The sequence below is a fragment of the Homalodisca vitripennis genome, chromosome 4 (genome assembly GCF_021130785.1).
Source record: "Homalodisca vitripennis isolate AUS2020 chromosome 4, UT_GWSS_2.1, whole genome shotgun sequence".
In the NCBI taxonomy this organism is placed as follows: domain Eukaryota; kingdom Metazoa; phylum Arthropoda; class Insecta; order Hemiptera; family Cicadellidae; genus Homalodisca; species Homalodisca vitripennis.
Genome location: NC_060210.1, coordinates 174208399 through 174232953, shown reverse-complemented (window position 1 = coordinate 174232953; position 24555 = coordinate 174208399). Strand labels below are relative to the sequence as shown.

Genomic DNA, 24555 nt, shown 5'->3' with positions numbered 1-24555 from the left:
TGAGATTCCCTGAATTTGACATTCAGTCATCTTTAAACTTTTGACACAATGCGCTTACCACTTCCGTCATGACGTTAGATCGGAGCTTGAAAAAAAAGGTCCTTGTGATTATAATTTGTTGTGTTGCTTATAACAATTCCATAATAGTGAATAATGATCCATTTAATCTCTATAAATACAAATTAATTCTGTTCATTGGTATGCACATATTTTGAAAATTTTTAGAACTGATTAAGCTATTTTTTGTGTTGAAATATTTGTAATACAATAAAACCTGTCATGCCTAATGTGGTTCTGTAGTAAACTGGATAATGCCAAAGCTGTATATAAGGATGTATGTTATTTATCGCAAATGCCCTACACATCTTGTGGTTTGCATGGGCATTACGTTATGAATTTTGTTATACAAATGCTATGCACATAATGTAATAACTATGAAAATGTTATATACCGTGCTGGAACTGTTCCGATGAAAGTTTATAAATTTATAACACAGCATATAGTTCATCCTATTTGAAACCAGTATAATGAATATTTTAAATTAGTTTTTAAGGAAAGAAAAATTCTAAAAATTTTACGGAGTATGAGTTAATGAAAAAGTTAATGTCCTTTTTTCTAAGGGATTATATGAACTCAAAACCATACATAACTATTTATTCAAATGATAGGTAGAGATAATTCTTTTGATGTTTTATCTACGGTTGTGGAAAAGATATAAAATAATCTGGAGAATATATGATGGTCATGAAAAATAAATTGTTTCTATAGTCAATACCAGCTGATGAATTTAATGCGTGTGTCATCCGATTTGTATAAAACATTGAGACGCTCAAATTAGGTATGAACATGCATGTCAAGTTGCAGAACCACTAATCTGAAGTATTTTCAAAACAATTGCCAGACACAGGGAATGGCAAATCGCAGTTAACATTTACACCAGCTGCATTACACTCTCTCACACTGCACATTTTTTATAGTCAATTGATTTAAAGACCTAACTCATCTTAAAGGTATTCACAAACACTGCTAAAAATTACACTTTCTAATTGGTTGATTAAATGTGCTATTATATATTGGTTGTAAAAACACTGTCAACAAATTAAATTTCAGGACCTTTAGTAAAATTGATGTAGAATGTATGAGTACACATCGGTGGATTCCACTACTACCCAAGATGTCATCAACTATCCAACCAAATGTTTTAACTTATTAGAATTACTTGAATTGGAATTCGTTATGTTGAGTAGTATCAAACACCACATCTTTGTTATGGCATCCAGCTTGCAGCGGTGAAACTGATAAACAACGTTGTCAAACTAACAATTCTTTGATGAAAAGATAAATAAGATATTTATACTATATGTGGAGGGTGGAAATTCTCGCTCCCTTTAGGGGGCTATTTGATATGGTTCAAGTAATCTATAAATCATGTTTAAATAACACTAATCTCAATAAGTTGGATTGCCATGCTATTTGAGTTTAAAACGTTACAATTTTTCGTCCTAATAGCATTTGCAATGACTATAAAAAAATCACAAATTTGGCCATTAAATGTTTGTGGCAATATTGAAAATCCATGCTTCTCACAATGTCAATTGTATGTTGCATATTCTTGTGTCGGACAACCACCAGCTTCTTTGCTAATGCACCAGACAACAAAACATACATTTTTAGTGACAAACAAGCATGTGAGTGAAGCAGAAGAATGTCACAGCAAACCACAATATTAATTTATTTTACTGTTTAATTAAAATTGTGACTTAATTCAATTGTGAATTATATTTATGAAAAGAAAACATCATAATTCCAAATCAATTACATTCCAGATACTTCATCCATTTCAACTTTACTGCTGATAAAATGTAAAATCTTTCATTGACTTTCTTCTGAATATACTCCTCTTCAAATTTAATAATCAAGTTCAAAAGTATCAATAAATACAATAGCCATTAGGATAGGACAGTGTCCATAAGGTCAGCAATAATTAAAATTTGAACTAGCAGTTGCATTCAGTTAGTTCAAAAATAAAAATTAGTTTAAAAACATTTTTATGGTTTTGTTTTACTATAAACATCTAAATATTACTTTCACATAGGCCTAGTTATTAAGTGTGTTTCAATTTTTTGGTCTTGTGAAATAATCTGTTGGCAATTAGAATGATTTGTTTTATTTTTAACAATGTTTATGTTCGTCCAGTTAAGTAATGCAACTAAGACATTTTTATAGCTTCTTGTTTTACGGAGAACAAGTATAATTGCATTTTGAAGCAATCATAAAAAAAATTAACTACTTAAAATATTTTAGGTACACTATATGCTTTACAACCTGTTGGGATACACGCACTACATATTATGTGTCTAAAAATAAAATTATATTTCTACCTGATTTATTGAATGTATGTTGATATTATATGTGTGTAAAATGAATAGTTTTATATTAAATTAAAGACACTCGGGAAACTAAATAATCGTATACAAATTTTGAATATAATTTTAATTTTACATGAAAAGTTTTACCTTAAAGTACCTTTTAACATGTATCCACCAGTGTTCATGCACTTGCACATAGCGAATCATCAGCATATCTAAACTTTGTCCCAAGAAACATTCCGACATTGAAAGCAGCCATGTACATACCTGTGCTTCTGTTTATGTATTGTTCATCACAGTTAGGTGCTACCACCAAGCTTGTGTTTCATGAGCAGTAACAATTTGTAGTCAGAGAGTGCCAGTGTGAGTGAGCTGCTCCCTACTGATAAGAACTGTTCACTTATCTTTGAGTTTAATCAGCAGCATGAGCACAAGCATTGTCATGCAGCAAGACAATTCTTTATATATATATATATATATATATATATGTGTGGCGTGAAGACCCCACGAAATTCAATTTTAAATGTTCTCGGGTTCTAACTCGGACACAGTGATGGAAACTAGCCCGGATCAATCTAATCAGGTTGTTGTAATAAAAATGCTCTCCTCGGTTGGCCAAATAAAACAATTTACTTTATTGTGAAAACAATTTGAGTTTTGTTACATAATTTAAAACCAGTTCAACAGTTAGAAATTTTGAACGGGAGAGAGAACGATTTCACGCGAGCTTGATGCGTTCGAAAACCCGGCACAACTGCCACTCCGCACTCCGAACTCCAGGGAGGAGCGTTGTACCAGACGCTACCTCAGCAAAATTCCTGCTTGTCTACAACCTAGTAACTGCGCAGCTGCTCTGAGTATGGAAAGTTACCAGGCTTACTGCTGACAGACCTGGACTTACAATTCATGTGTTGAATTAAACTATATTTCTTCTCCACCTGCACTGCTTAACCTAATACGTCTGACTGCATATATTCATTACTCGTTACTACAATTAGATGTTATGCTGAATAAAAATAAAATATATTACTGATAATTTAATATTTTAAATTGGCTGATTAAGACCGCATACGATGTTACCAGTCTGGTCTAAGAACTATATGCTGGGGGTCGTCACACATATATATAGCATTGTCACTGTGCAGTGTCTATTTGCTTTATTGAACTGCATCATCCACTTTCATACTCATTGCATTTTCACTTTAAATCTCTATAATCTGATGATGGATTTCAGTTGCCTTGACATTCCTTGCATTCAAAAACATAACGAGAGGCCAAATCTCAGTCACAGTCAGTGCAGTCATCAACTGTTTTAAACATTTTAAACAGACACAATATAATATGAAAAATAGATATAACACCAATCAGCCATAATGGCATCAATATGGACCTGAAGAACTAAGGAAACAAGTGTGTATGCAAGGCGTGCAGAACATAGTGCTTCAACAGCTTTACAGCATTAATTATTTTAATTACTTCAATTATTTTTTCTAGAATATTTGTAGACCAATTAATGTGAGTTGAAGACTCTTTTATTTTCATATGTACAAATCTTGAGCTTATATCAGTTGGATGAGTAGTTATTATCATAATTCATGTATCTCAAGTATTCTTGTTGTTACAGATATACCATAAAAGAGTGTAAATCAGTTTAGTTTTGTGTCAGGTTCAATGGGTCCCGAGCCGTACTATCAGGCCCAGCAGGAGGTGTGGTGGGCTACGCCGTCACCACCCCAGGGCCTGACCCTGTCATTGGTTTTGACATGGGCGGTACCTCCACAGACGTAAGCCGCTACGCAGGCAGCTATGAGCATGTGTTTGAAAGCACTACTGCAGGAGTTACTATACAGGTAGCGCTATAATCTCTTTGTACTTGTCTATAGGTATGCATCTGTTTTGTAATCATATAAGTTTTATTGTAATTTTAAATGTTATTTTTAAATATAAGTTGTATTTTACTATTATAATTTAAATTTTAAATGACAACAACTGAAAGGGATCTGTCCATAATAAAAATAATAATAAATTATTATATTGGACTTTTTGAGAAGTGTTCCACCAATTTACATTTACAAAAAAGTAAAAACACATTAAAAAGTATGTTTAGTAAATCTTGAATTAGTTTTTCACAACCATACAATCAAGAACCAGTGTTGTGGAGAGAATATATATATATATTTATTTATTACAGTGATTGATTTATTAGACGTATGGAATAACATCTCCCCAAAGAAAGTTAGGTTCACAAGAACATTTTGGAAATATGAAGTCTAAAAACGGTGTTGGTGGAGTGGTAGTTATATATGTTCATGTTATATGTGTTTTTATTTCAGTACAAATTTGATTATATAATGACACAAACCACTTCATTTTCAGTTTTGTGGGTTCTAATGTTTTTTTTTTTTAATGTAAGGCCTCACAAAAATAAAATTTATTTATTGACTTAAATTAATGAAGTACAAAAAAGTCAAAATAATGAACTAATTATCTTCTTCAATGGGCATGTGGTTTTTTTCCAAACTGGTAGTTTAAACTCCACAAGAGGATTCAGTGCTTAACAAGTATAACATTAAAGGTTTGTAATTTACTTACTTATTTCTCTGTATATACTGACTCAATCAAAACTATTATATAATAGTATAAATTATTACAATTAGCAGATCACTGCAAACAAATAGTGTAGAGAATTATATTGAGGAGGGAGTAAGCATATAATAATTATGTGACATCATGGAAACTGCTAACCAGTCTTCATCCAGTGTGTGAGCACATCCTTATTACATTTGATGAGCACTATATAGGGAACAAAGGTTTCAGAGTGATAAACATCCTGTGGGCAGTTTGAATTACTTGATAAAAGGAAAGGTATGTTCTAAATAAATGACTAATCTTTGATGGATTGGACATTCCCTTTCACACAGGTGAACATTCCTTTTCATTCGAAATTTAATCCTTTTCATTCATCTATTCATCAGGTGAAATTTTGATTATTCGCACTCCTACCAATAACAGAATAATTTTGTCTTTTTATACTAATTGTATAGAAAATTTCTAAGATTTTGACAAAATATTGTTAATGCGTAGGCACCGCAGCTGGATGTAAACACTGTGGCGGCCGGTGGGGGCTCGTGTCTCTTCTTCCGATCAGGTATGTTTGTGGTGGGCCCTGAGAGTGCAGGGGCTCATCCTGGTCCTGTGTGCTACTGCAAGGGAGGGCCACTCACAGTCACTGATGCCAACTTAGCCCTGGGCCGTCTGCTGCCGCAGTACTTCCCTCGAATCTTCGGCCCTGACGGACAACAACCACTTGATAAGGCTGCCACTCTCACTGAATTCCAAAAATTGACAGACCAGGTAAATAAAAATACATTTTACTGTGTAGTTGTAAGCTACTATGATTTCTTATAACGTAACAAAGTTATGAAGAGCTAAATAAGCTAATATTCTAAAGGATTCAGTAAAACTTAAAGAATGCTAGTTAGTGTTCCACCTCGGCAGATCATAAAAATTAAGAATAGACTTACATAAAAATTAAGAATAGACTACACTTAGTTTAATTTTCTGTAAAAATAAAAATTATTTATAGTAATGATCACTAATTGATTATTTCACAACAATAAACTGCATTAAAATACACTACATTAGTGTATTTATATAATATAATTATATAATAGTTATATATATATATATATATATACATTATTATTATATTATGTATAATATACATTTGTGTATTTTATATAATGTAGTGTGTATTACACACTGTATTATATAACTTATACTAATATAGAAAACTATGTGTCTTATACATTACAATCACATACCTAGAGCAGACACGATAGAGAGTGGTAGTAACGGCTTGTGAGAACTGATAAAACAGGAGGAACTTCTTTCTTCAACTTATACTAATATAGAAAACTATGTGTCTTATACATTACAATCACATACCTAGAGCAGACACGATAGAGAGTGGTAGTAACGGCATGTGAGAACTGATAAAACAGGAGGAACTTCTTTCTTCAACTTCAACGGTCCGTATTGTTAGCTATCAATAATTTAAAATATTGTTCTCATATATTAATCTATTGAGAAATCTTCCAACTATTCATTGCTTTTTTATGTTGTGTTTAAATAATAAATAATATTATAAAATGAAAATATCTCATCAACGCTTTGACGTGTCAATGGATGTTACAAACTCTAATCGTTTTGAGAGATGTTTATATAAACATTGGCTTAAGATGTTATAATTCTGTTTCTATGTATAGAAAGAAGAAGAATTTTAATGTGAAAACAAACTTTCTTTATTTTTTATTATTAACTACAAACGTAATAATGTATCTGGACTGTACTGCTAGATTCAGTGGAGTACATATTATATAATTCTGTTTACATGAATAGAAAGAAAAAGAGTTTATTTTGCAGTTTTGGTATTGGTTTGTTTCTAAAACATAACACAAGTATTACAAATGTTTTACTGCGTAGCAATATGTATATATAATTTACTTTGATGTTCATTTTCAAGTATACCACTAACGTTTAATACATAATATCAATGGTTTAGATGTATCAGTTATAAAAAAAATCTGCTTCTGCTGTAGATTAACACATTCCTGGAGTCACAGCAGCAAGCCTCAACCCAGATGACTGTGGAAGAGGTAGCAATGGGCTTCATCCGAGTAGCCAACGAAGCCATGTGTCGTCCCATCAGGGCCCTTACTCAGGTTAGTTGAGAAGAATACAAGTAATAAGGGGTACAGAATCAGGCATAAGTGGGCTTGATATTTATATATTTTTTTTTTAATAACAAATATTTCTTTTAAGGTATTCAGATTGCGAATACAGTGCTACTTTTTGTAACCCTCAAACTGCCCTTAGTATTTTCCAAGTAGTACACCAAGCTGTTTTTTTCCCAGTTTTTCAGGCTTTCTTTCTAGAATCTGTAAAAATAGTTTTTTACTGCAAACCTAACTGTATTTGGTATTATTTTATTCACAGTGAGCAGTAAAATACCATGATAATAAGTAACTAGGGTAAGTATTTTCATTTCAATTTGTACGGTAAGTGGGGAATTTTTTATATTTTTTTCATCTAAAAACGGGGAAGGGTGTACCTGGAAAATATTGTTAAGTATATCAATTTCAAATAGGATAGCATTACCAGGCAAGTTTGGATCTGAACACACAAGAGTCCAGCATTCAGTGCTGCCTGAATATCCGTGAAAATATTGATCGTCTTACTCCTATATCGCAGACGAAGATTATCATGAGCATATGCCATATTGGCTGTGACCTCTATTTATAACCATTACTAGCAGTTACTCACGGCTTCGTACGCAATTTTCTGTTGAAAAACTGGACTATATATCTATGTATTCTTTTTCTATGACATAATAAACAGTCTAGAGATAATCGATAGTCACTCAAAGCTATTCCTATCTCCTGATCCAATTTAGATTTAAGTTTAAAGAACAGAGGTTTGGGATCCTGAAGTCGTAAAGTGAAACAGTTTTTATAAGATTAGTATTTCCCTTCCACATTCCATGATAATTTATTGAAGTTCTTCAATGACTTCAATAACAATAAGAATTTGTTATTGAATTCGCCTTTTTATCCCAATGACGAAAGTGTATCGTACAACTAAAAAGTTGCTGCGGTCAATATGTGTCTGTTCTGGTCGTTTAAATTCACCCCTGGTCTAATCTATTTACAGTTACACAATTGATTTATGCTGTTGCACTAACCAAAAAAATGGTCTCATATGTTGGTTTCGGAATCTAACTTAGGTTAAATTTTGATGATTAAGTGATTTTGATATTTTTACCGATCACTAAATATGTATTAGAGGTATATGCTTCAAGTATTAGGGCAATGTTATCTCCATTTGCTTTTCAATAACTACAGTAAAAAGGCCATACACAATGTTAAAGGAACTAACCAGATTAGATTACGTTATGTGCAAACATTCACAGCTTTATACAATAAGGTAGTTGTTATAACAGCGTGTAAATAGCATTTCTATTGTATTAAATGGATTATTGTTCATTGGCACAATCTAAATTTAAAATTAAATAACTTTGTATTTGCAATCTGCATTACACTACTGATTAAGCACTTTACAATAATTCAATATTTACTAAAATTTAAATGTAAACACATGTTTCTGTCTCTTTGATGAACTTCAGCTGAAAGTGTTAACAGCTGTTAAGTATCAGTTCAATTTATATTACGTGTCTTAGCGCAATCTGCCGGATCCAATGTAAAACACTCCAATATCATAACATTCGAATGTAAACAAACTAATTTTTCAATTTGAATTCGACTTTATTTGGTGAAATGAATGTGTTATGGGTGGTAAAAAGCACTCTAAGTGTTAACTCAGACCAAAAGCTATACCTGTTCCAAATTTCAGCACAATCCGTATAGCAGTTTCGGCGTGATTCGAGGACAAACCTCCAAACATCTAAACATACAAACATACAAACATCCAAATACCCAAACATTCAAACTTTCGCATTTATAATAATTATTACCTTAGTTGTTTTAGAACAATTTTAGTCATATGTTCAAAGTTACCTTGCATCACTAAAAACTGTGGTTTTATTTAATAACCTGTTTTAAATACACCAGATGCCAGCTGGTCTGAATAAAAGCTGATGTAAACATTGCATATATTATTGTTTATTGACTTAGTATTCTGTTTGATTGAAATCTTGTATAGACTGCCAGTTTGTGTAAGAGTATTTAAGAACAGTGTGCAGCAGAGGGAATGTGGTTAAAGTTGTGTTCAAGTTCATTTTATATCAATAAAAAGCACTGATTGCTAATAAAAGCCACTAGTTTTTTTTTGTACGTGGTAAATTTACTTAGCTCTGATTTTTTTCTAGGCAAAAGGATATGATACCCAACAGCATACTCTTGCATGCTTTGGAGGTGCAGGGGCGCAACATGCCTGTGCTGTGGCGAGGGCGTTGGGTATGACACGAGTGGCAATCCACAAGTATGCCGGAATATTGTCTGCTTTCGGCATGGCATGCGCTGATGTAGTGCAGGAGGCGCAGGCCCCGGCTGCCAAGCCATATCTCCCAGGTACAGTCAGAATTTTGGCATATATTAATTAATTCAGTGTTGCAGGTAAATAAAAACAAAATTTGGTATTTAACTAATAAGTACGATGATAATCATTCAGACATTTGGAGACCACTTGATAACACAGAATTTAAGTTGAAAATGCCATGCTATTTTGAAAGGATTTGAAAAGTTTCAGAAAATATTTATTTTTACAAACTCCAAGTCTCACCCTGTATCTATTATTTTTATTTGGTGTTTTATAAAATGAGCTTTTTGAATTTATGACTTTTACTTTAAAGTAATATATTTTATTTTGTTTTTACACATTGTCAAATAACACTCATAACAGTTTGTGATAGATGACACGATATTAAATTGAAATATATATTAGATATAAAATATAATTTGTATAAATAAATCATACAATATAAAAATGTATACAAAAAACACATACAACACACTAAACACACACTGCTGTGTGTTGTATGTTGAACACTAAGCATTAAATAGAAATAACCAACAGCAAACAGTAATGTCCTTAACATAAAACATTATTTATAGATGTATATTTGTATTAATTATAATCCGAATTGTGAATTTTAAGTTTTATAAATATTGTGACAAAATTGGTTTATATATAATTTATTGACATCAACCAGAACATTAGATGGACAACCTCATATATGGACATTCATTAACAGTGTAATAAATATCATGTAATAATGATAAAGTAAAATATGAATCGTGTCAGATTGTATACAGAGCAATGTTTAACACGTTCGCTGCTAAAAATTAAGTAATGTATGTTACTAGAGGCTAATTTTTTTTATTAGTATTCACTTACCAATTTAGTTGTTGTGACACGGGTTGGTACAGAAAGGTCATCAAACACCAAAAGAGCCAAATTTCGCCATTTTGAAAACGTGCAGTAGATCTACCGCACACACTCCTGGGGCCAGTCTCTCTTCAAAGCGCGCACCGTTTTCCTTATTGTTTTTTTTTTTAAACAGACCACTAACGATTGTTTATAATAATACTGGAAACAGATCACTTAGTATAACTAAAATATATTGATAAAAAACACTAAAAACTACTATTTACAACCCAAGTCATTAGGTACTATTAGGTACGCTTCATTAGTCATGGAATTGGTCAAAGCGATGTGGGACACACAACCCAGGCTGTCCATCACATTCTAAACACTGCCACATCACGTATTTCTTTCTGCCATTTGCATAGCAAACTCTGCACCTCTTTTGTTTACTTCTCTTTTCACAAGCCACTTTTTCTGTAATCCGTGAGGGTACATGGGGGACGCTGCGGCGCTTCAGAGGTTGAGGAGGCTTGGGAACGTCAGGGAGTAGCTTGTCAATAACCTCCAGACGGAATTCATACAATGGCATTTTGTTTTCTCCACTTGATGTGCGAACTTCGTTATAGAGATAGTGTGCATTCACTAACATCATCTGAATTACGTGGACAAAAATCTTCTTGTACCACCGCAGTGTTTTCCTTTCGCAAGGATAATATGACATCATTTGGTCACTGCGGTCCACGCCTTTCATAAAATGGTTGTATTGAACAATTGGTAGTGGTTTTAGTCTCTCCAAACCACCTCGATTAATTGAATTCACCGGTAAAAACGGTAAAATTTGAAGTAGTCTAAAAACTAACCACAAAACGCTAACTGAGAACGGCGACCACAAAAACGCGGGAAAAGTATGTCCCCACGAGCGGCAAAACGGACAACCATACACGATGAGTGCTGAGAGCACACTGACTGGTTTATTAAACAATGGCGCTGTGCAGTAGATCTACGTCATGCGCGCCTGCTGCGAGGCAGCCGTGCAGTAGATCTACCGCACCCGCATTGAACGTGTTAACAAATAGAGCTTGCAGTGTTGAACAGTCACATTTAAAATACTTATATGATCTTGAACAAGATCAAATTCAAATACAAAAGAAATTATTTTTCATTTTAACAATTTAAAAAAACGATTACGTTACCTTCATCCCAACTAATTTTATGATTTTCAGACCAGCTCTGCTGACTAATTTTAGTCTATTCAACTAACCTACCTCCATCTTTGTCTCAGCACAAACTCTGCCAACGAAAGCAAAGATGCCTTTCTTTAACAAATATTTGATGATTTGATTAAAAATGCATATACTGCATTTTGACGACTATCAATTATCTCAGGAATGTGACAGAAAAAGAGTACATGAATACGTATAGTGTACTGTTTTTCAACAGGAAATTGTGTGCGAAGGCACGGGCAACTGCTAGTTTATATATATATATATATATATATATATATATATATATATATATATATGACATATGAAATAGTGTTTTCTCTTATTTGACAAGAAGGCAAGCTTCTATAATTAACAAGATAAAGCACTACCTCACTTCATGTGAAGGCCTCCAATATGCCATACCTTACTGTCTCAGATTTCATCCTCAGGAAGCACGTGAAGGACATGGTATGGGTGGAGAAAATTTCAAATGTGAACCATCCACACACAGAACCATTGTTTCTTTTGCAAAAATCGTTCCGGGCTTGGGAAGAAGTCAAATACAGTTTTGACGTTTGTTATGCTAGAAGCATATTAAACTGATCAAACTAATAAAACCATGATATCAATAACTTTAAAAAATGTATAAAACATTAAAATATTTATTGACTTTAAATACTTATCTTAAAAATGGAAGAGATGGTGTGCACTTGTTAGATAATTATAGTTCTGAGTATTAAATTGTAGACAAAATGTTTATTTTTGAGGTCTAATACAGTTTTAGCTTTAAATGTTTGTTCCATGACGCTTGCTTTTATATAATACATCCTGTTTCCAGAAAACTTTGCATACCTGGATGAACAGTTGTTAGAACTGACCAAGCAGTGCCTAGTTAAGCTGCAAGCACAAGGCTTCTCAAAGGAGCAGGTGAGGACAGAGCCATACCTGCATCTGCGTTATCTGGGCACTGACTGTGCACTCATGTGTGGCCCAGCACCAGGCTCTTCAGACTCTGCTCCTCGCCATGGTGACTTTCTCAAGACATTCCTACAGAGGTTATTTCCAATTTTCTTCCATACTTACAACATTTGCCAGTTTTTAATGAACCAATTTTTATTGTTGATAACGATATTAGTATGGCTGTTTTTTGTGTTTCATTAGATTCTAAGGAAACACACAAAAATTATTGATAACTCTAGTAGTAATTGAATTATTAAAATAGATGGAAAAATGGAGACCTCAATACACACAATTAATCAATTTTTTCACCTTTCCATAAAGTATGAATTTAACTCATCAAGTCATTAAGTGTTACACATGATTTTATTAAATTTTTATATATAATCCAGATATAAAGTGATAATATGTAGTAACAAAGTCAGTCATAACATTCTTAAGGCATACATTTAAAATTAGATTAAATAATGGAAAATAAAGTTATAAATAATAAAATGAAGAGTAATAAAATAATGTTAATAGATGAGCATAGCATTGCAGGGTTAAAATAACAGTCTTAACAAAATCATATACTATTTATAAATACATGAAATTATATAGTGTCTAGCCTAAAACAGCCTTTTATGTCATCAAAAGGATATTAAAGGATATTTATTGCCAAAGCAAATAATTTTTTGACTCTTAATCTTCACATAACATAGTTATGGTGTGAAGTGTGGATTCAATTTGAATGTTGAGTTTACCTCCAGTTTACCTTCCTCTTAGTGCAGTGTCTGGAATCTGACGCTGTCACATACATAAAATATCTTTTAATCTTATTTTTCACAGATACATAAAAATAATTATATGAAATCCTAGGGTATGATTTCATGAGTGTCCTTAGTATCTGCATAAGCTGTGTAGCTTTATAAAAATGTTCTCCACAAGAATATATTTTTAATATAAGAATCCATGTTCATATTGAAATAATTTATCATAGCTAAGGATGGTTTGAAATGTTTGACTGGCCTCTCCTACTGGCCAGATTTTGGTTTAATGGTAGCAAAACTAAATCATTTAGCGTGTTGAATTCTTAGTTACATATAACACAGGAATCGGTATCAAATTCAGAGTTGAAAATGAAGACCACAGTTTTGGTATTGTAGTTGAAGTATTTTGGTATTATTTTTATTATTGTGTTTAATTTATTGCACGAATAAATATCATATCTTTACTTCATATCATCTTCTGTTTTATCAGAATGTCATTAACAGTATGGAAGGCCCCAAAATTATATGCTATATAAAAAAACGAAAAAACAAAATTGATATACGAGCGTGATTTCCAGGACTTTTTAATAATTTATGGGAATGCAATGTCCCGCGATGCGGTTCGCACGCATTGTATTCCCGTTGACTCAACAGTAACACAGCTTGCTATATTTACAGTTTGGCCATTTTTTTTTCTAATGAAAATTCTAAAGAAGAGCAACGTGTTTGTGTGAAGTTTTTGTGTGAAACTGAACAAAACGTTCCATCTGAGCCTTTTTGATGTTACGGGCTTTTGAAGAGAATGTCTACCGATCATTCCTGCCATCAGTGGTTCAAGAGGTTTAAAGATGGCTGAACATCCACAGACGAAATGCTTGTTCCGAAGTCCTTCAACGTTAATCAATTTTTTTTGTTACTATAAGTAACGTTCTTACGATTAAACGTTGACTAACAATCCGTGAAATGCCACGATTGAGCTTGCTTTGTTGTCTCGATCGAGAAAATATGTACAAATGCATCGGAGTGTTGCAGCAAAGTTTATGCCAACACTTCTGTGAAAAAAAAAACAACACCGAATTCATGTTTCTGAGGAACTTTTTTCAAAAGGCCAACGACGATAGTAATTCTTGATATCTGTCATTACTCTTCTGATCGAGCATGAGCATTTTTGGTTTATATGTGGAAACAAAAGCCCAATCATCACAATGGATATCAAAAGGCTCTCCAAGACCCAAGAAAGCACGTCAAGTCAAATCAAATGTGAAGGTCATGCTTACGGTACTCTTTGACTGTAAAGGTGTCGTCTACTATGAATTCCTTCCAAAAACAAGGTCAAACAATTAATCGTTTTATTTATCTTGAAACCCTCCGAAAATATGCTTTAAAACTGTGAGAAGAAAGAGACATGACAATGCTCCTGATTAAAAACTCTGCATTAGTTATCCGTGACTTTTATGTAAAAAACGCAATGAATGTCATTCCTCAGCCCCCCTAACCACCTGACCTGGGGCGCAGACTTTTTTCCTGAAGCTCAAAGAGATCCCTGAAAGGACATAGATTATCAAACAGCTGACGAAATTAAAGGAAAAATACGGAGCTGCTAAACACGTACAAAAGAAGAGTTTTCTGGGGCCTTTGATCAGTGGAAACACCGGTGGGAAAAGTGTGTAGCTTCCCAAGGGGATTCCATTTGAAAGGACAAATTCATACAAACCTGTCATTTTTGTATGAATATATGATATAAAAATTCAGTCCTGGAACAAAATTGATATAGGTTAAAATAATATATTGGTACATGATCCATGATTATAGATAGCAAGATTCTATAGAGTGTGGATGTTATGTGGTTAATGTGTGAGATCCAAAACAACTTCTTATAGAAAAAGATATCTAAAAATTCGGTCACAACTTTCTGGTAGCATCCAATACATTTGGATCTAAAACTAAATATTATAGTTTTATTTGAGATTTTATTTAGTAAAAAAAGCTATTGGTACAAACCATTTAAAGGCATTACATAATATATTTTCAGAGTTCATTTTTAATATGTAATATGCATGTTTTCCCTAAGCTAGTTAACACGAAAGTGGTATCATGAGCATATAAATAAGGTCTTTAAAGTACATGACTATACGAGTAAATTGATTACTGTTAGAAAAATGGTCTGTGCACAGAGCTCTGAGGTAACCCATACAATAAGAATTTTGAGTTCAACTCCATTTCACCTTCCGCTTACAGCAGTGTATGAAATCTGATGCAGTCTCAGACTTAACTCCTAGAATTTGGAGTTAACGTCTATCTAAAAAGATTTTAAAAAGTTGAAAATGAAGAAACGAATTCCTTGCATTGTTTTGATAATGTTTATATTCAAGTTATTTATCATAGAGTTCATTTAAAATTTCTTTGTCACCTACTTTTTGGATCTCTTCAGATGGACGTTAACTCCAGATTCCAGGAGTCAAGTCGAGACAGCATCAGATGCTGCAGTAAGCAGAAGGTGAAATGGAGCTGGACTCAACATTCATATTTGAGTTAACACTTCCCACCATAGTTACTTTATGTGTAGCTCATATACTCAAAAATTCAACTATTTTAGTGTTTCACTGCAAGTAAAAATATTGAAAGACCGTAAGACAGCACTTTGACCTATTTTCATCTAACCAGCTGTTAGAGAAGAATGGAGGAACCAGACTAACACCATCATAAAAACTGATTAGCTTGTGATTCAGAGTGCTGTCCCAATGTTCCAATAGCTGACCAGCCTAAACAAAAACTACACACTTCAGATACTCCACTACTCAATTGCCATAAGATAGTTGTAGCAACTACATTTTCAGTATGGTTACTCACCACTAAGACAAAAAGTTTTAACAATGTTCATTCAGAAATACATATTTATTCAAACACCTAAGGGCATTAAAAAAAAAATAAAAAACCAAAATATTTTAAAACTCTCTTTTATTACACAAACATGCTAACCTAAAAATTACTGTTTTACATCAAAATACCCAAAGACTCAGAAAAGTAAACAGACTAATCCACCTTCTTGTAGAAGTTCAGCCAATGATCTCTCTACTTACAGAACATGTACTAGATGAAGAAACAATATACCTTATATAGTGCTGCAACTTTTGAAACAAAATGTGATGGTCAAAAGTCTAGCTCATGTTGTAGAAAGTGAATCAAGCACACAGTCTCTACTCTCAAAAGTCCCCAAAATCTGTTTCATCTGTGCCACTATATAGTATCTTCTACTTCATAACCGTTCCTGCCATGTCATTAAAAATCAGCATGTACGAATAATTAAAGTAATCATTGAAATCTAGTAAGAAGTGTGGAACACCAGAACAATTACATTTGTAGAAATATCTTCGAGCAGGTAGTGGTTGATTTAGAAATCAAATACAAAGTGGTGAATATTCGAAAATGTCTTGCTACATTTAGAAGAGCACAATGCATTACAGGACAGTTTGCTTATACTTTGAGACATTTTCATACTTTCTGTTGTATTGCAGATACCAAAGTGAGTTTGGTTTTACGCTTTCTGATCGTACAATAATGGTAGATGATATCCGAGTCCGAGGTATTGGACAGTCCTTGGTCAAGATAGAAGAGTCCATTGAGAAAGCTTCAGGTCCACCACCAGTTGATACAGTAAGATATTAAGAACACAATTGTTTGAGTTTTCAGAGTTTTGCTATGTGTAAGAATGAATCTTCAAGTTTTACGTTTTGAAAGTACAATAAGATTTCAGACATTAGCCATTGTTGTATGTTACAAAATGTATTACACTATGTTTTGAGGATTGAAATCCACCCAATTTCTCAGCTGTAAAAAACTTAATGTATAAACATGTACTTAAAACCTACAAAATACGGCAATGGACTGCTACTAAAAAAATGTATATCGTACCAGACCACAACCTGAAATCTAGACTAGAGAAAATTGAACCTAGGAATTGTCTCTGCACAGAAGACCTTGATATTTTATCGTTTTTTTTTCACTTCCTACGTTGTTCAAGCAGATAGTGCAAACATAACTTTATTATTTTGTATTTTTTTAATAACAAAAGGTAAATAACGAAGAAAATGTTTAGAAGGAATGTAGAATGGAATGAGAACAAAAGGTAGTACCATATAAGGATAGAGTTGATGGTTGTTTAATAGGTCTGGATCTACATAGATTCTGTTAAGTGTGAGAGAATTAATCAAATATAAGAAAAATCAGCATTATGTCAATGTTATGCAGAATGCAAAGGATGTTTTGGACATTTGGTATGAATATGGATAGCATAGTGAGACTAATGGGTTTTACTGAGTGAATCTTTACAATAAAGTTTTAAAGATATTTTTTGAAGTAATTTTATTCATAATAATTGTGTTAAATAGTCTAATATTATTATTGTATCTTGAAACTCAGATATTGTACATCAGTCTTGTCTCTAATAAATATTTAACGTTCTATTTTAATGAGTTCCTCTGAAATGTACTAGAAACAACACCCACTGGCTACATCAAATAATATAAAGAAAGTGTTACTGCAACTCATTAATTTTGTTTGTTTGTTGTATGGAACGTAAAATTTTCTATTTTGTAATACTTAAACCCAAATAGTTTGTGATATTCCTAAATGATCTTTCTGTCTTCTCCTAACAATATGTGTAATTCTTTGAGGGTCAGTACAGATGGTCTTAGTATCTAGTTTTGTTCAAGTCCTTAACTCAATTATAATTGTTAAGAGTTTTGCATTATACACATAGTAATAGTATTGTTATATTTGTAAACACATAAACAACCTTCCCTTAATGCAAATTTTACCCACCAAAAGAGTACCAAACCTTGATAGTGCAAACTTTTTTTGTTAAATACACTAATTATTAACTTGAAATTGAACCTATTCCAAATTTATTTTTACTTCTTTATTTTAACTGATCATAATGTGATAATAATTGCCATATGTTATATACCATAATCAGAAATGTTGATAAACGATGGACAAAACTTTTGAGTGTAGCATATTGTGAAGTTTTTATTGTAATTTATACTAGCATTTGAAGAATTATGCTTATGAAGCGAGTTCTCAATATAGCTTTAGCTTACCTGAATACTGTAATATGCTAAAGTGGTTGATGGTGATGCAGATAACATCTGTGTACTTTGACAATGTGGGCTACTGCGACAGTCCTGTGTACCTCATGTCCAGTCTGCGGGCCGGCCACCAGATCACAGGGCCAGCGGTGGTGATGGACGAGCTCAGCACTATTTTAGTAGAACCAGACTGTACAGCCACTGTCACTACGTCAGGAGACCTGCTCATACATGTTGGTTCTGGCCAGCGGCGGGTAGTCGGCACTCACCTGGATGCTATCCAGCTTAGTATCTTCTCTCATCGCTTCATGAGCATCGCGGAACAGATGGGCAGGTGCATGATGTGTTCTGAGGAAACAAATAGAAAAGTAATAAAACGTTCATATACATCTAAGAATGGACTAATTATTTTAATAAAAATTTAAAATTTAATATGAACTTTTTTATTAATAATTAATTAAGGCCCATTCAAGAAATTGTTGGTTGTTCTTTAAAACTTTTTGCTAAATTTCAGATTGTGGATTTTATTTAAGTTATTTGTTGCTTTTAAAATACCTATATGTAATTTTTATTTACTAAAACTGCACTATGTTCCTAATCTTAGATAAATATGAACAATAAAAATTAGTTTTACATTTAGTGGTTCAATTGATTCTGGGAAAAAGGACTGAGACTGCCACAAAATGTTTATTGCTCTGCCAGAGCCATTTATCATTTGCAGCTACTTGAATCTTTTGTTATGTCCATCAAAATCAAAACAAATATAAATTAAATGTTTAATTGTTAAATTATTTATGAATTACTATTAAAATTAACTAAGTGGAGTTATACACATAGATTTGGAGGGCTTTCCTCGAGGCTTTTGAAGGCTTTGGTTAGTCTTAGGGGTCATCATAAAATGGTTTTAATCAAACCAACTTCTCTTGGCTCAGAGGGAAATTATCAGCCCATTCCGACACGAGCACAGAAGACCTTAGGTTTTGAGATCAGAGAGTAATGCACACTGGACAACAAAAAACAAGAGCTGAAGGAAATGTATTGAGTAAAATGAGACAGATTAGGCAATTTTAGCATTTCCTTCATGCTATCAAACCGTCCTTTTGGCTGCGAAGAATGGTGCTTGCTCTTTGGGATCTTTCCTCAGAGGCAGTTGATGGAATCCACAGTGGTTTCAGCCGTACTCTGTTAGGCTACGTTTTGGCCTTATGGCAGCTATTCCCAAGCATCTGCTCTAAAATCTGGGATTTTTGTAATGTGATTTTTGGAAGAGCCAAAGTTTCCCTGGATACCAATAAACACCAGAGTAGGATGTAGTGCCTTACTTACTACAGAGACTATCGAAATCTACAGATAAAATTAATCGACTTGTACCTGCAATATGGTAACTAGGTAAACTAAACATGGTGAAGATACAAATATATCACTAACACCATGACTGTTGGCTGAGCTCAGGACTGCCATTCTGCTAAGTTCAGGCCTACTCCTTACCTTGCTTTATTGGTGAGGATCTGGTGGCAATAATTATTAATTATGGGACTGTTGGAGGGTAATCATTGCCATGACTTACTTTCCTTATGAATGGGATACTCTCTTAACTACTAGAAAATTCAAAAAGTTATTGGACCTTAATAGTTAGAGAGGCTTGACATGTTGATAGAATATGACTCCAACTTTCATTCTGGATCAGAATTACTATAGTCTATACATAGAGTGTTGAGAGTGACGCTCACAACGCTGCGAGCCTTTTGTGGTTGTGACCAATCAGGGAGAGAAACTCAGGAACTGTGGACTGTGCGAGATTCTACAATATTGGCCAAGTTCACAAGCGGTCACTAACAGCTTGCTGTTTATCTGAGACACTTGTTTCACTATATTGGTGTGTCTGGTTCACTTAGCCATTAAAGAGTGGTTCCAGTGTTAATAGCAATGATTATAATGGGGCTTCCATTTGGTCATGCATTTACTTTTGAAAGGGATAAATCATTTAATAGATATAAATTCCTTCCATATTGAATTATAATAGAAACTAAGAAGTTTGAATACAGCCATTGTTGATTTTAGATCATTTTAAATTTATGAGTACAAAATTGTCTTTTTTTGTTCAGTAAACAAATAATCTCATAAATGGGGTATATATATATAATTTCAATAAATATTGAATCGCAAAAAGTACTTGCTCCGCCGGGAGTCAAACCCGGATATCTCACTATATATATATATATATATATATATACAGGCATATATATTCCTCTCTTATTTTCATCCCTTCTCCGTTTAACTCAATTGTGCATACCAGTTGTATATAGTGAATTAAATAATCAAATGTTTTTAACAAAAGGTATTTATTGCTGTGTGGTTATTTTGTTTTGGTAACAGACACTAATAATGCATTTACAAATATGCAATCATTAGCATTGTATTATTTTTATTTGTTAATTTCAAAGTAAGTTTCTGCATCTTCTCTAATTTTTCTGGGGTCTTTATTTGGTTGATAAATTCCTCATTTATTAAAGGTTTTCTTAGAAATAATATCATATACCGGTCAAAGGTTGTTAGCTTAAGAAATTATTTTGCAACATAAAGGATTTTTTTAGTTATGAAAGGAGTCTTATCCTTCATATGGAAAAGTATTATTCATCAAATGAATATCTATACAAGTATTCCGTTGTATTTAACAACACTTGTGAAAAAGTAAATCAAGTGTACTTTATGGATTCTATTGAAAATATAATTTGCTTGATATGTCCCCTTGGTGGCTAACAACAATCTTGCTAGCCATATAAAAGTAAATAGCTGATTTACTTATCTTGCAACATAGTCCTAAAATTGAGTGTTGCACACAGGGTGCTGCAACGAACTGCAATATCAACCAATATCAAAGAACGACTGGACTTTTCTTGTGCACTGTTTGGGCCTGACGGAGGCCTGGTGAGCAATGCCCCCCATATTCCCGTCCACCTGGGGGCCATGCAGGAGACAGTGCAGTATCAGGTATTGGTCTAGATATATGTCTATATTGTAGTGTTCAGTAATTGTAAGAGCTAATTTGTAATTTAATTCATTTCGTATGTTGATTTCCACTAATTTTGAAATTTGTGGTTGTGTGTTGGTTGCAGGTGTGAAGGAAAGAAATTAACAAAAAGTATGTGTAAGGTTGATTATTATGTGAAATATTAATTGAAAACCTTTACAACTATACAGGGTGATTCAAAACTAAACGGCAATCTCTCGGGAGCTTATTATATAGCTAAAAACAAGTAAAAAAGTTCATATAAACCATATGCCCGGAAACGCTTTGTTAGCGAGTTACGCCTAGCGAAAGATTTCGCCCGGATTTCAGAACCCTTGGTGAAGTCAAGCCGTATAAAAATGGTAAAGGTAGTTACACAAAGATACAAATATGATTGTTATTTATGTTTTTATATCTGACAAATTTATTTAAAATTCGTCCCAGAGCTGTAAATGCAATACTTTCAGAGATATCTTACGTAAAACACAAGAATTGGTGCAAAGAAATAACACATTTTTTGTATTTAACGTAAGGATTACTTCCATAAATGTTAAATAAAGGTCATTTTTTTCTTAAATAACAGATTTGTAGAACATTTAATTCTGAAAAGATTCATGTGAATTACTTAGGAAAAAAATTAATAATAGGTATTGAAATTTAGCTTTATTTAAAAATAAAACAGACGCACAAAAATGCATATTCTTATCTGCATAAAATATTAACTAATGTTTAGGTTGTGAGTAACAGCTGATCATTTATTCTAGACTGAACATTAACATAAAATGTATTTACCTTTATAAAACTGTAATAATCACCTATAATAGTTGCTCAAAAGTGTCCTCCGTTGTTAGCAATGCACGTTTTCGCACGACGAATCCACTCTTTTCTAGCGCGTTTCATAACGTTTTGGAGCATTCTTGATAGTTTCTGCCGCCTCTGTAATGCGATTATGTAACTCCTCTATGGTGTTAATCCGTTTTTGAATAAACAATTGACTTCATCCAACCCCATAAGAAAAAGTCTGCTGGCGTGAGGTCAGGAGAACGTGGTGGCCATTTTACTGGTCCATTTCGACCAATCCATTGTCTACCGTATGTATCATTTAAATAGTTTTTCACATCATTAGAAAAAATGTGGAGGTGCTCCGTCGTGCATAAACCATGCATTTATTCTGTTTTGAACAGGAATATCTTCCGAGAGAGTAGGCAGGTTTGTTCTTAAAAAAATTTAAGTACGCTACTCCATTAAGTCGATTAGGGAGGAAAAATGGACCAATCAAATTATCACCCAGAACACCAAGCCATACATTGACTGAAAATGTATGTTGAAAATGCCTCGTCGCAGTTTCATTTGGGTTGTCGTACGCCCAAGTATGGGTATTACGAAAATTTACAATTCCATTTCTAGTAAAACAGGAGTTCATCAGTAACGAGAATATGCCGAAGAAAATACTGATGTCGTAAACAATTTCTTCTTAACCAGCGGCAGAACATCTTCCGTTTATTAAGATCTTGCGGTAATAAGTCTTGAACACGTGTTATATGGAATGGGTACAACTGTGCTTCATGAAGTGTCCCCCGCCATACGCTTGACTGGCAAATATTTAACTGACGTGATAATCGTCTGGTGCTTGTGGTTGGTGATAATTCTACAGCATTTATTATTGCTTGTTCATTATTATAGTTCCTTGCGCTACGTTGACGACCAGTATCTATTAGCTTCGGTTTAAAGCTACCAGTTTCTCTAAGTCGTCTCTCCACAGCTTCAAATGTTTTGCGATCAGGTGTTCTTTTGCTGATGTGGAAAAGTATCACGATATTCCTGAACTGCAGCTAAACCATTCTTGTTAACTTTGCCGTAAATCAGTATCATGTCCGTATACTCTTCAAACGAATACATACCATTTACATTATCTGCCATTATTTACTAAGATAATTACATACACTTTTATTAAAAATATTTAATAAAATATTTTAAAAATAAATATTTAATAAAAATTTTATACACTTGTATAAAATATTTCCAAATAATCACAGGATCTCACAAAATACAATCTCACACGCCACAACACAAAAACCTCCATAAAGGTTATTCAAATATTACTTCATGAACTTAATTGTTGATCAGCTGATATTGCCAACCTTTGCAAAGAAAATATGACGATAAAAAGTGTTGAATAAATGATCAGCTGTTACTCACAACCTAAACATTAGTTAATATTTTATGCAGATAAGAATATGCATTTTTGTGTGTCTGTTTTATTTTTAAATAAAGCTAAATTTCAATACCTATTATTAATTTTTTTTCCTAAGTAATTCACATGAATCTTTTCAGAATTAAATGTTCTACAAATCTGTTTAAGAAAAAAATGACCTTTATTTAACATTTATGGAAGTAATCTTACGTTAAATACAAAAATGTGTTATTTCTTTGCACCAATTCTTGTGTTTTACGTAAGATATCTCTGAAAGTATTGCATTTACAGCTCTGGGGACGAATTTTAATAAATTTGTCAGATATAAAAACATAAAAAACAATCGTTATTTGTATCTTTGTAACTACCTTTACCATTTTTATATGGCCTGACTTCACCAAGGGTTCTGAAATCCGGGCGAAATCTTTCGCTAGGCGTAACTCGCTAACGAAGCGTTTCCGGGCATATGGTTATATGAACTTTTTTACTTGTTTTTAGCTATAGAATAAGCTCCCGAGAGATTGCTGTTTAGTTTTGAATCACCCTGTATATATATTTTACCTATATATATATATACAATCTGTTATCAAATCTAAATTAGTTGTCTTTTGATAAAAGTTGGGTTCTCAGAGCTGTATTGTATATATATTTTCTTGATCAGAAAAGAGGTAAAATCAGCAATGAAACAAAAAATACCAACATTGACGTAAATTACAATGACCATCTTTTATATATATATATATATTTCTTGTGTTCGTGTGTATGTGACAACTCCTCCTAAACGACTGGACCGATTTTGATGAAATTTTGTGTGTGTTGAAGGGGATTCGAGAATGGTTTAGATTCATGATTTGGTTCGATTTAAATAGTTTATTTAATTAATTTTTTATTTATAAATTGTTGATATTAGAGTGTTTTATATTTGATCCGGCAGATTGCACTACGAAACGTAATACAAAGTGAACTGATACTTTCAGCTGTTAACACTTTCAGCTTAAGTTCATCAAAGAGGCAGAAACATTTGTTTACATTGAAATTTTGGTAACTATTAAATTACTGTAAACTGCTTGATCAGTAGTGTAATGCAGATTGCAGAGACG

General features: G+C 33.0%; 1 protein-coding gene across 1 annotated transcript in view; it reads left to right on the top strand.

Annotated features, from left to right (window-relative positions):
• LOC124360680 (5-oxoprolinase) overlaps positions 1 to 24555 on the top strand; it is a 70195-nt gene that overhangs the window by 31062 nt on the left and 14578 nt on the right. The window contains exons 6-13 of the mRNA XM_046814502.1: positions 4036 to 4219; positions 5454 to 5723; positions 6971 to 7093; positions 9256 to 9457; positions 12297 to 12513; positions 16680 to 16818; positions 18305 to 18585; positions 21095 to 21242. Coding sequence (XP_046670458.1) covers positions 4036 to 4219; positions 5454 to 5723; positions 6971 to 7093; positions 9256 to 9457; positions 12297 to 12513; positions 16680 to 16818; positions 18305 to 18585; positions 21095 to 21242 — 1564 coding nt within the window. The remainder of the gene's footprint in view (positions 1 to 4035; positions 4220 to 5453; positions 5724 to 6970; positions 7094 to 9255; positions 9458 to 12296; positions 12514 to 16679; positions 16819 to 18304; positions 18586 to 21094; positions 21243 to 24555) is intronic.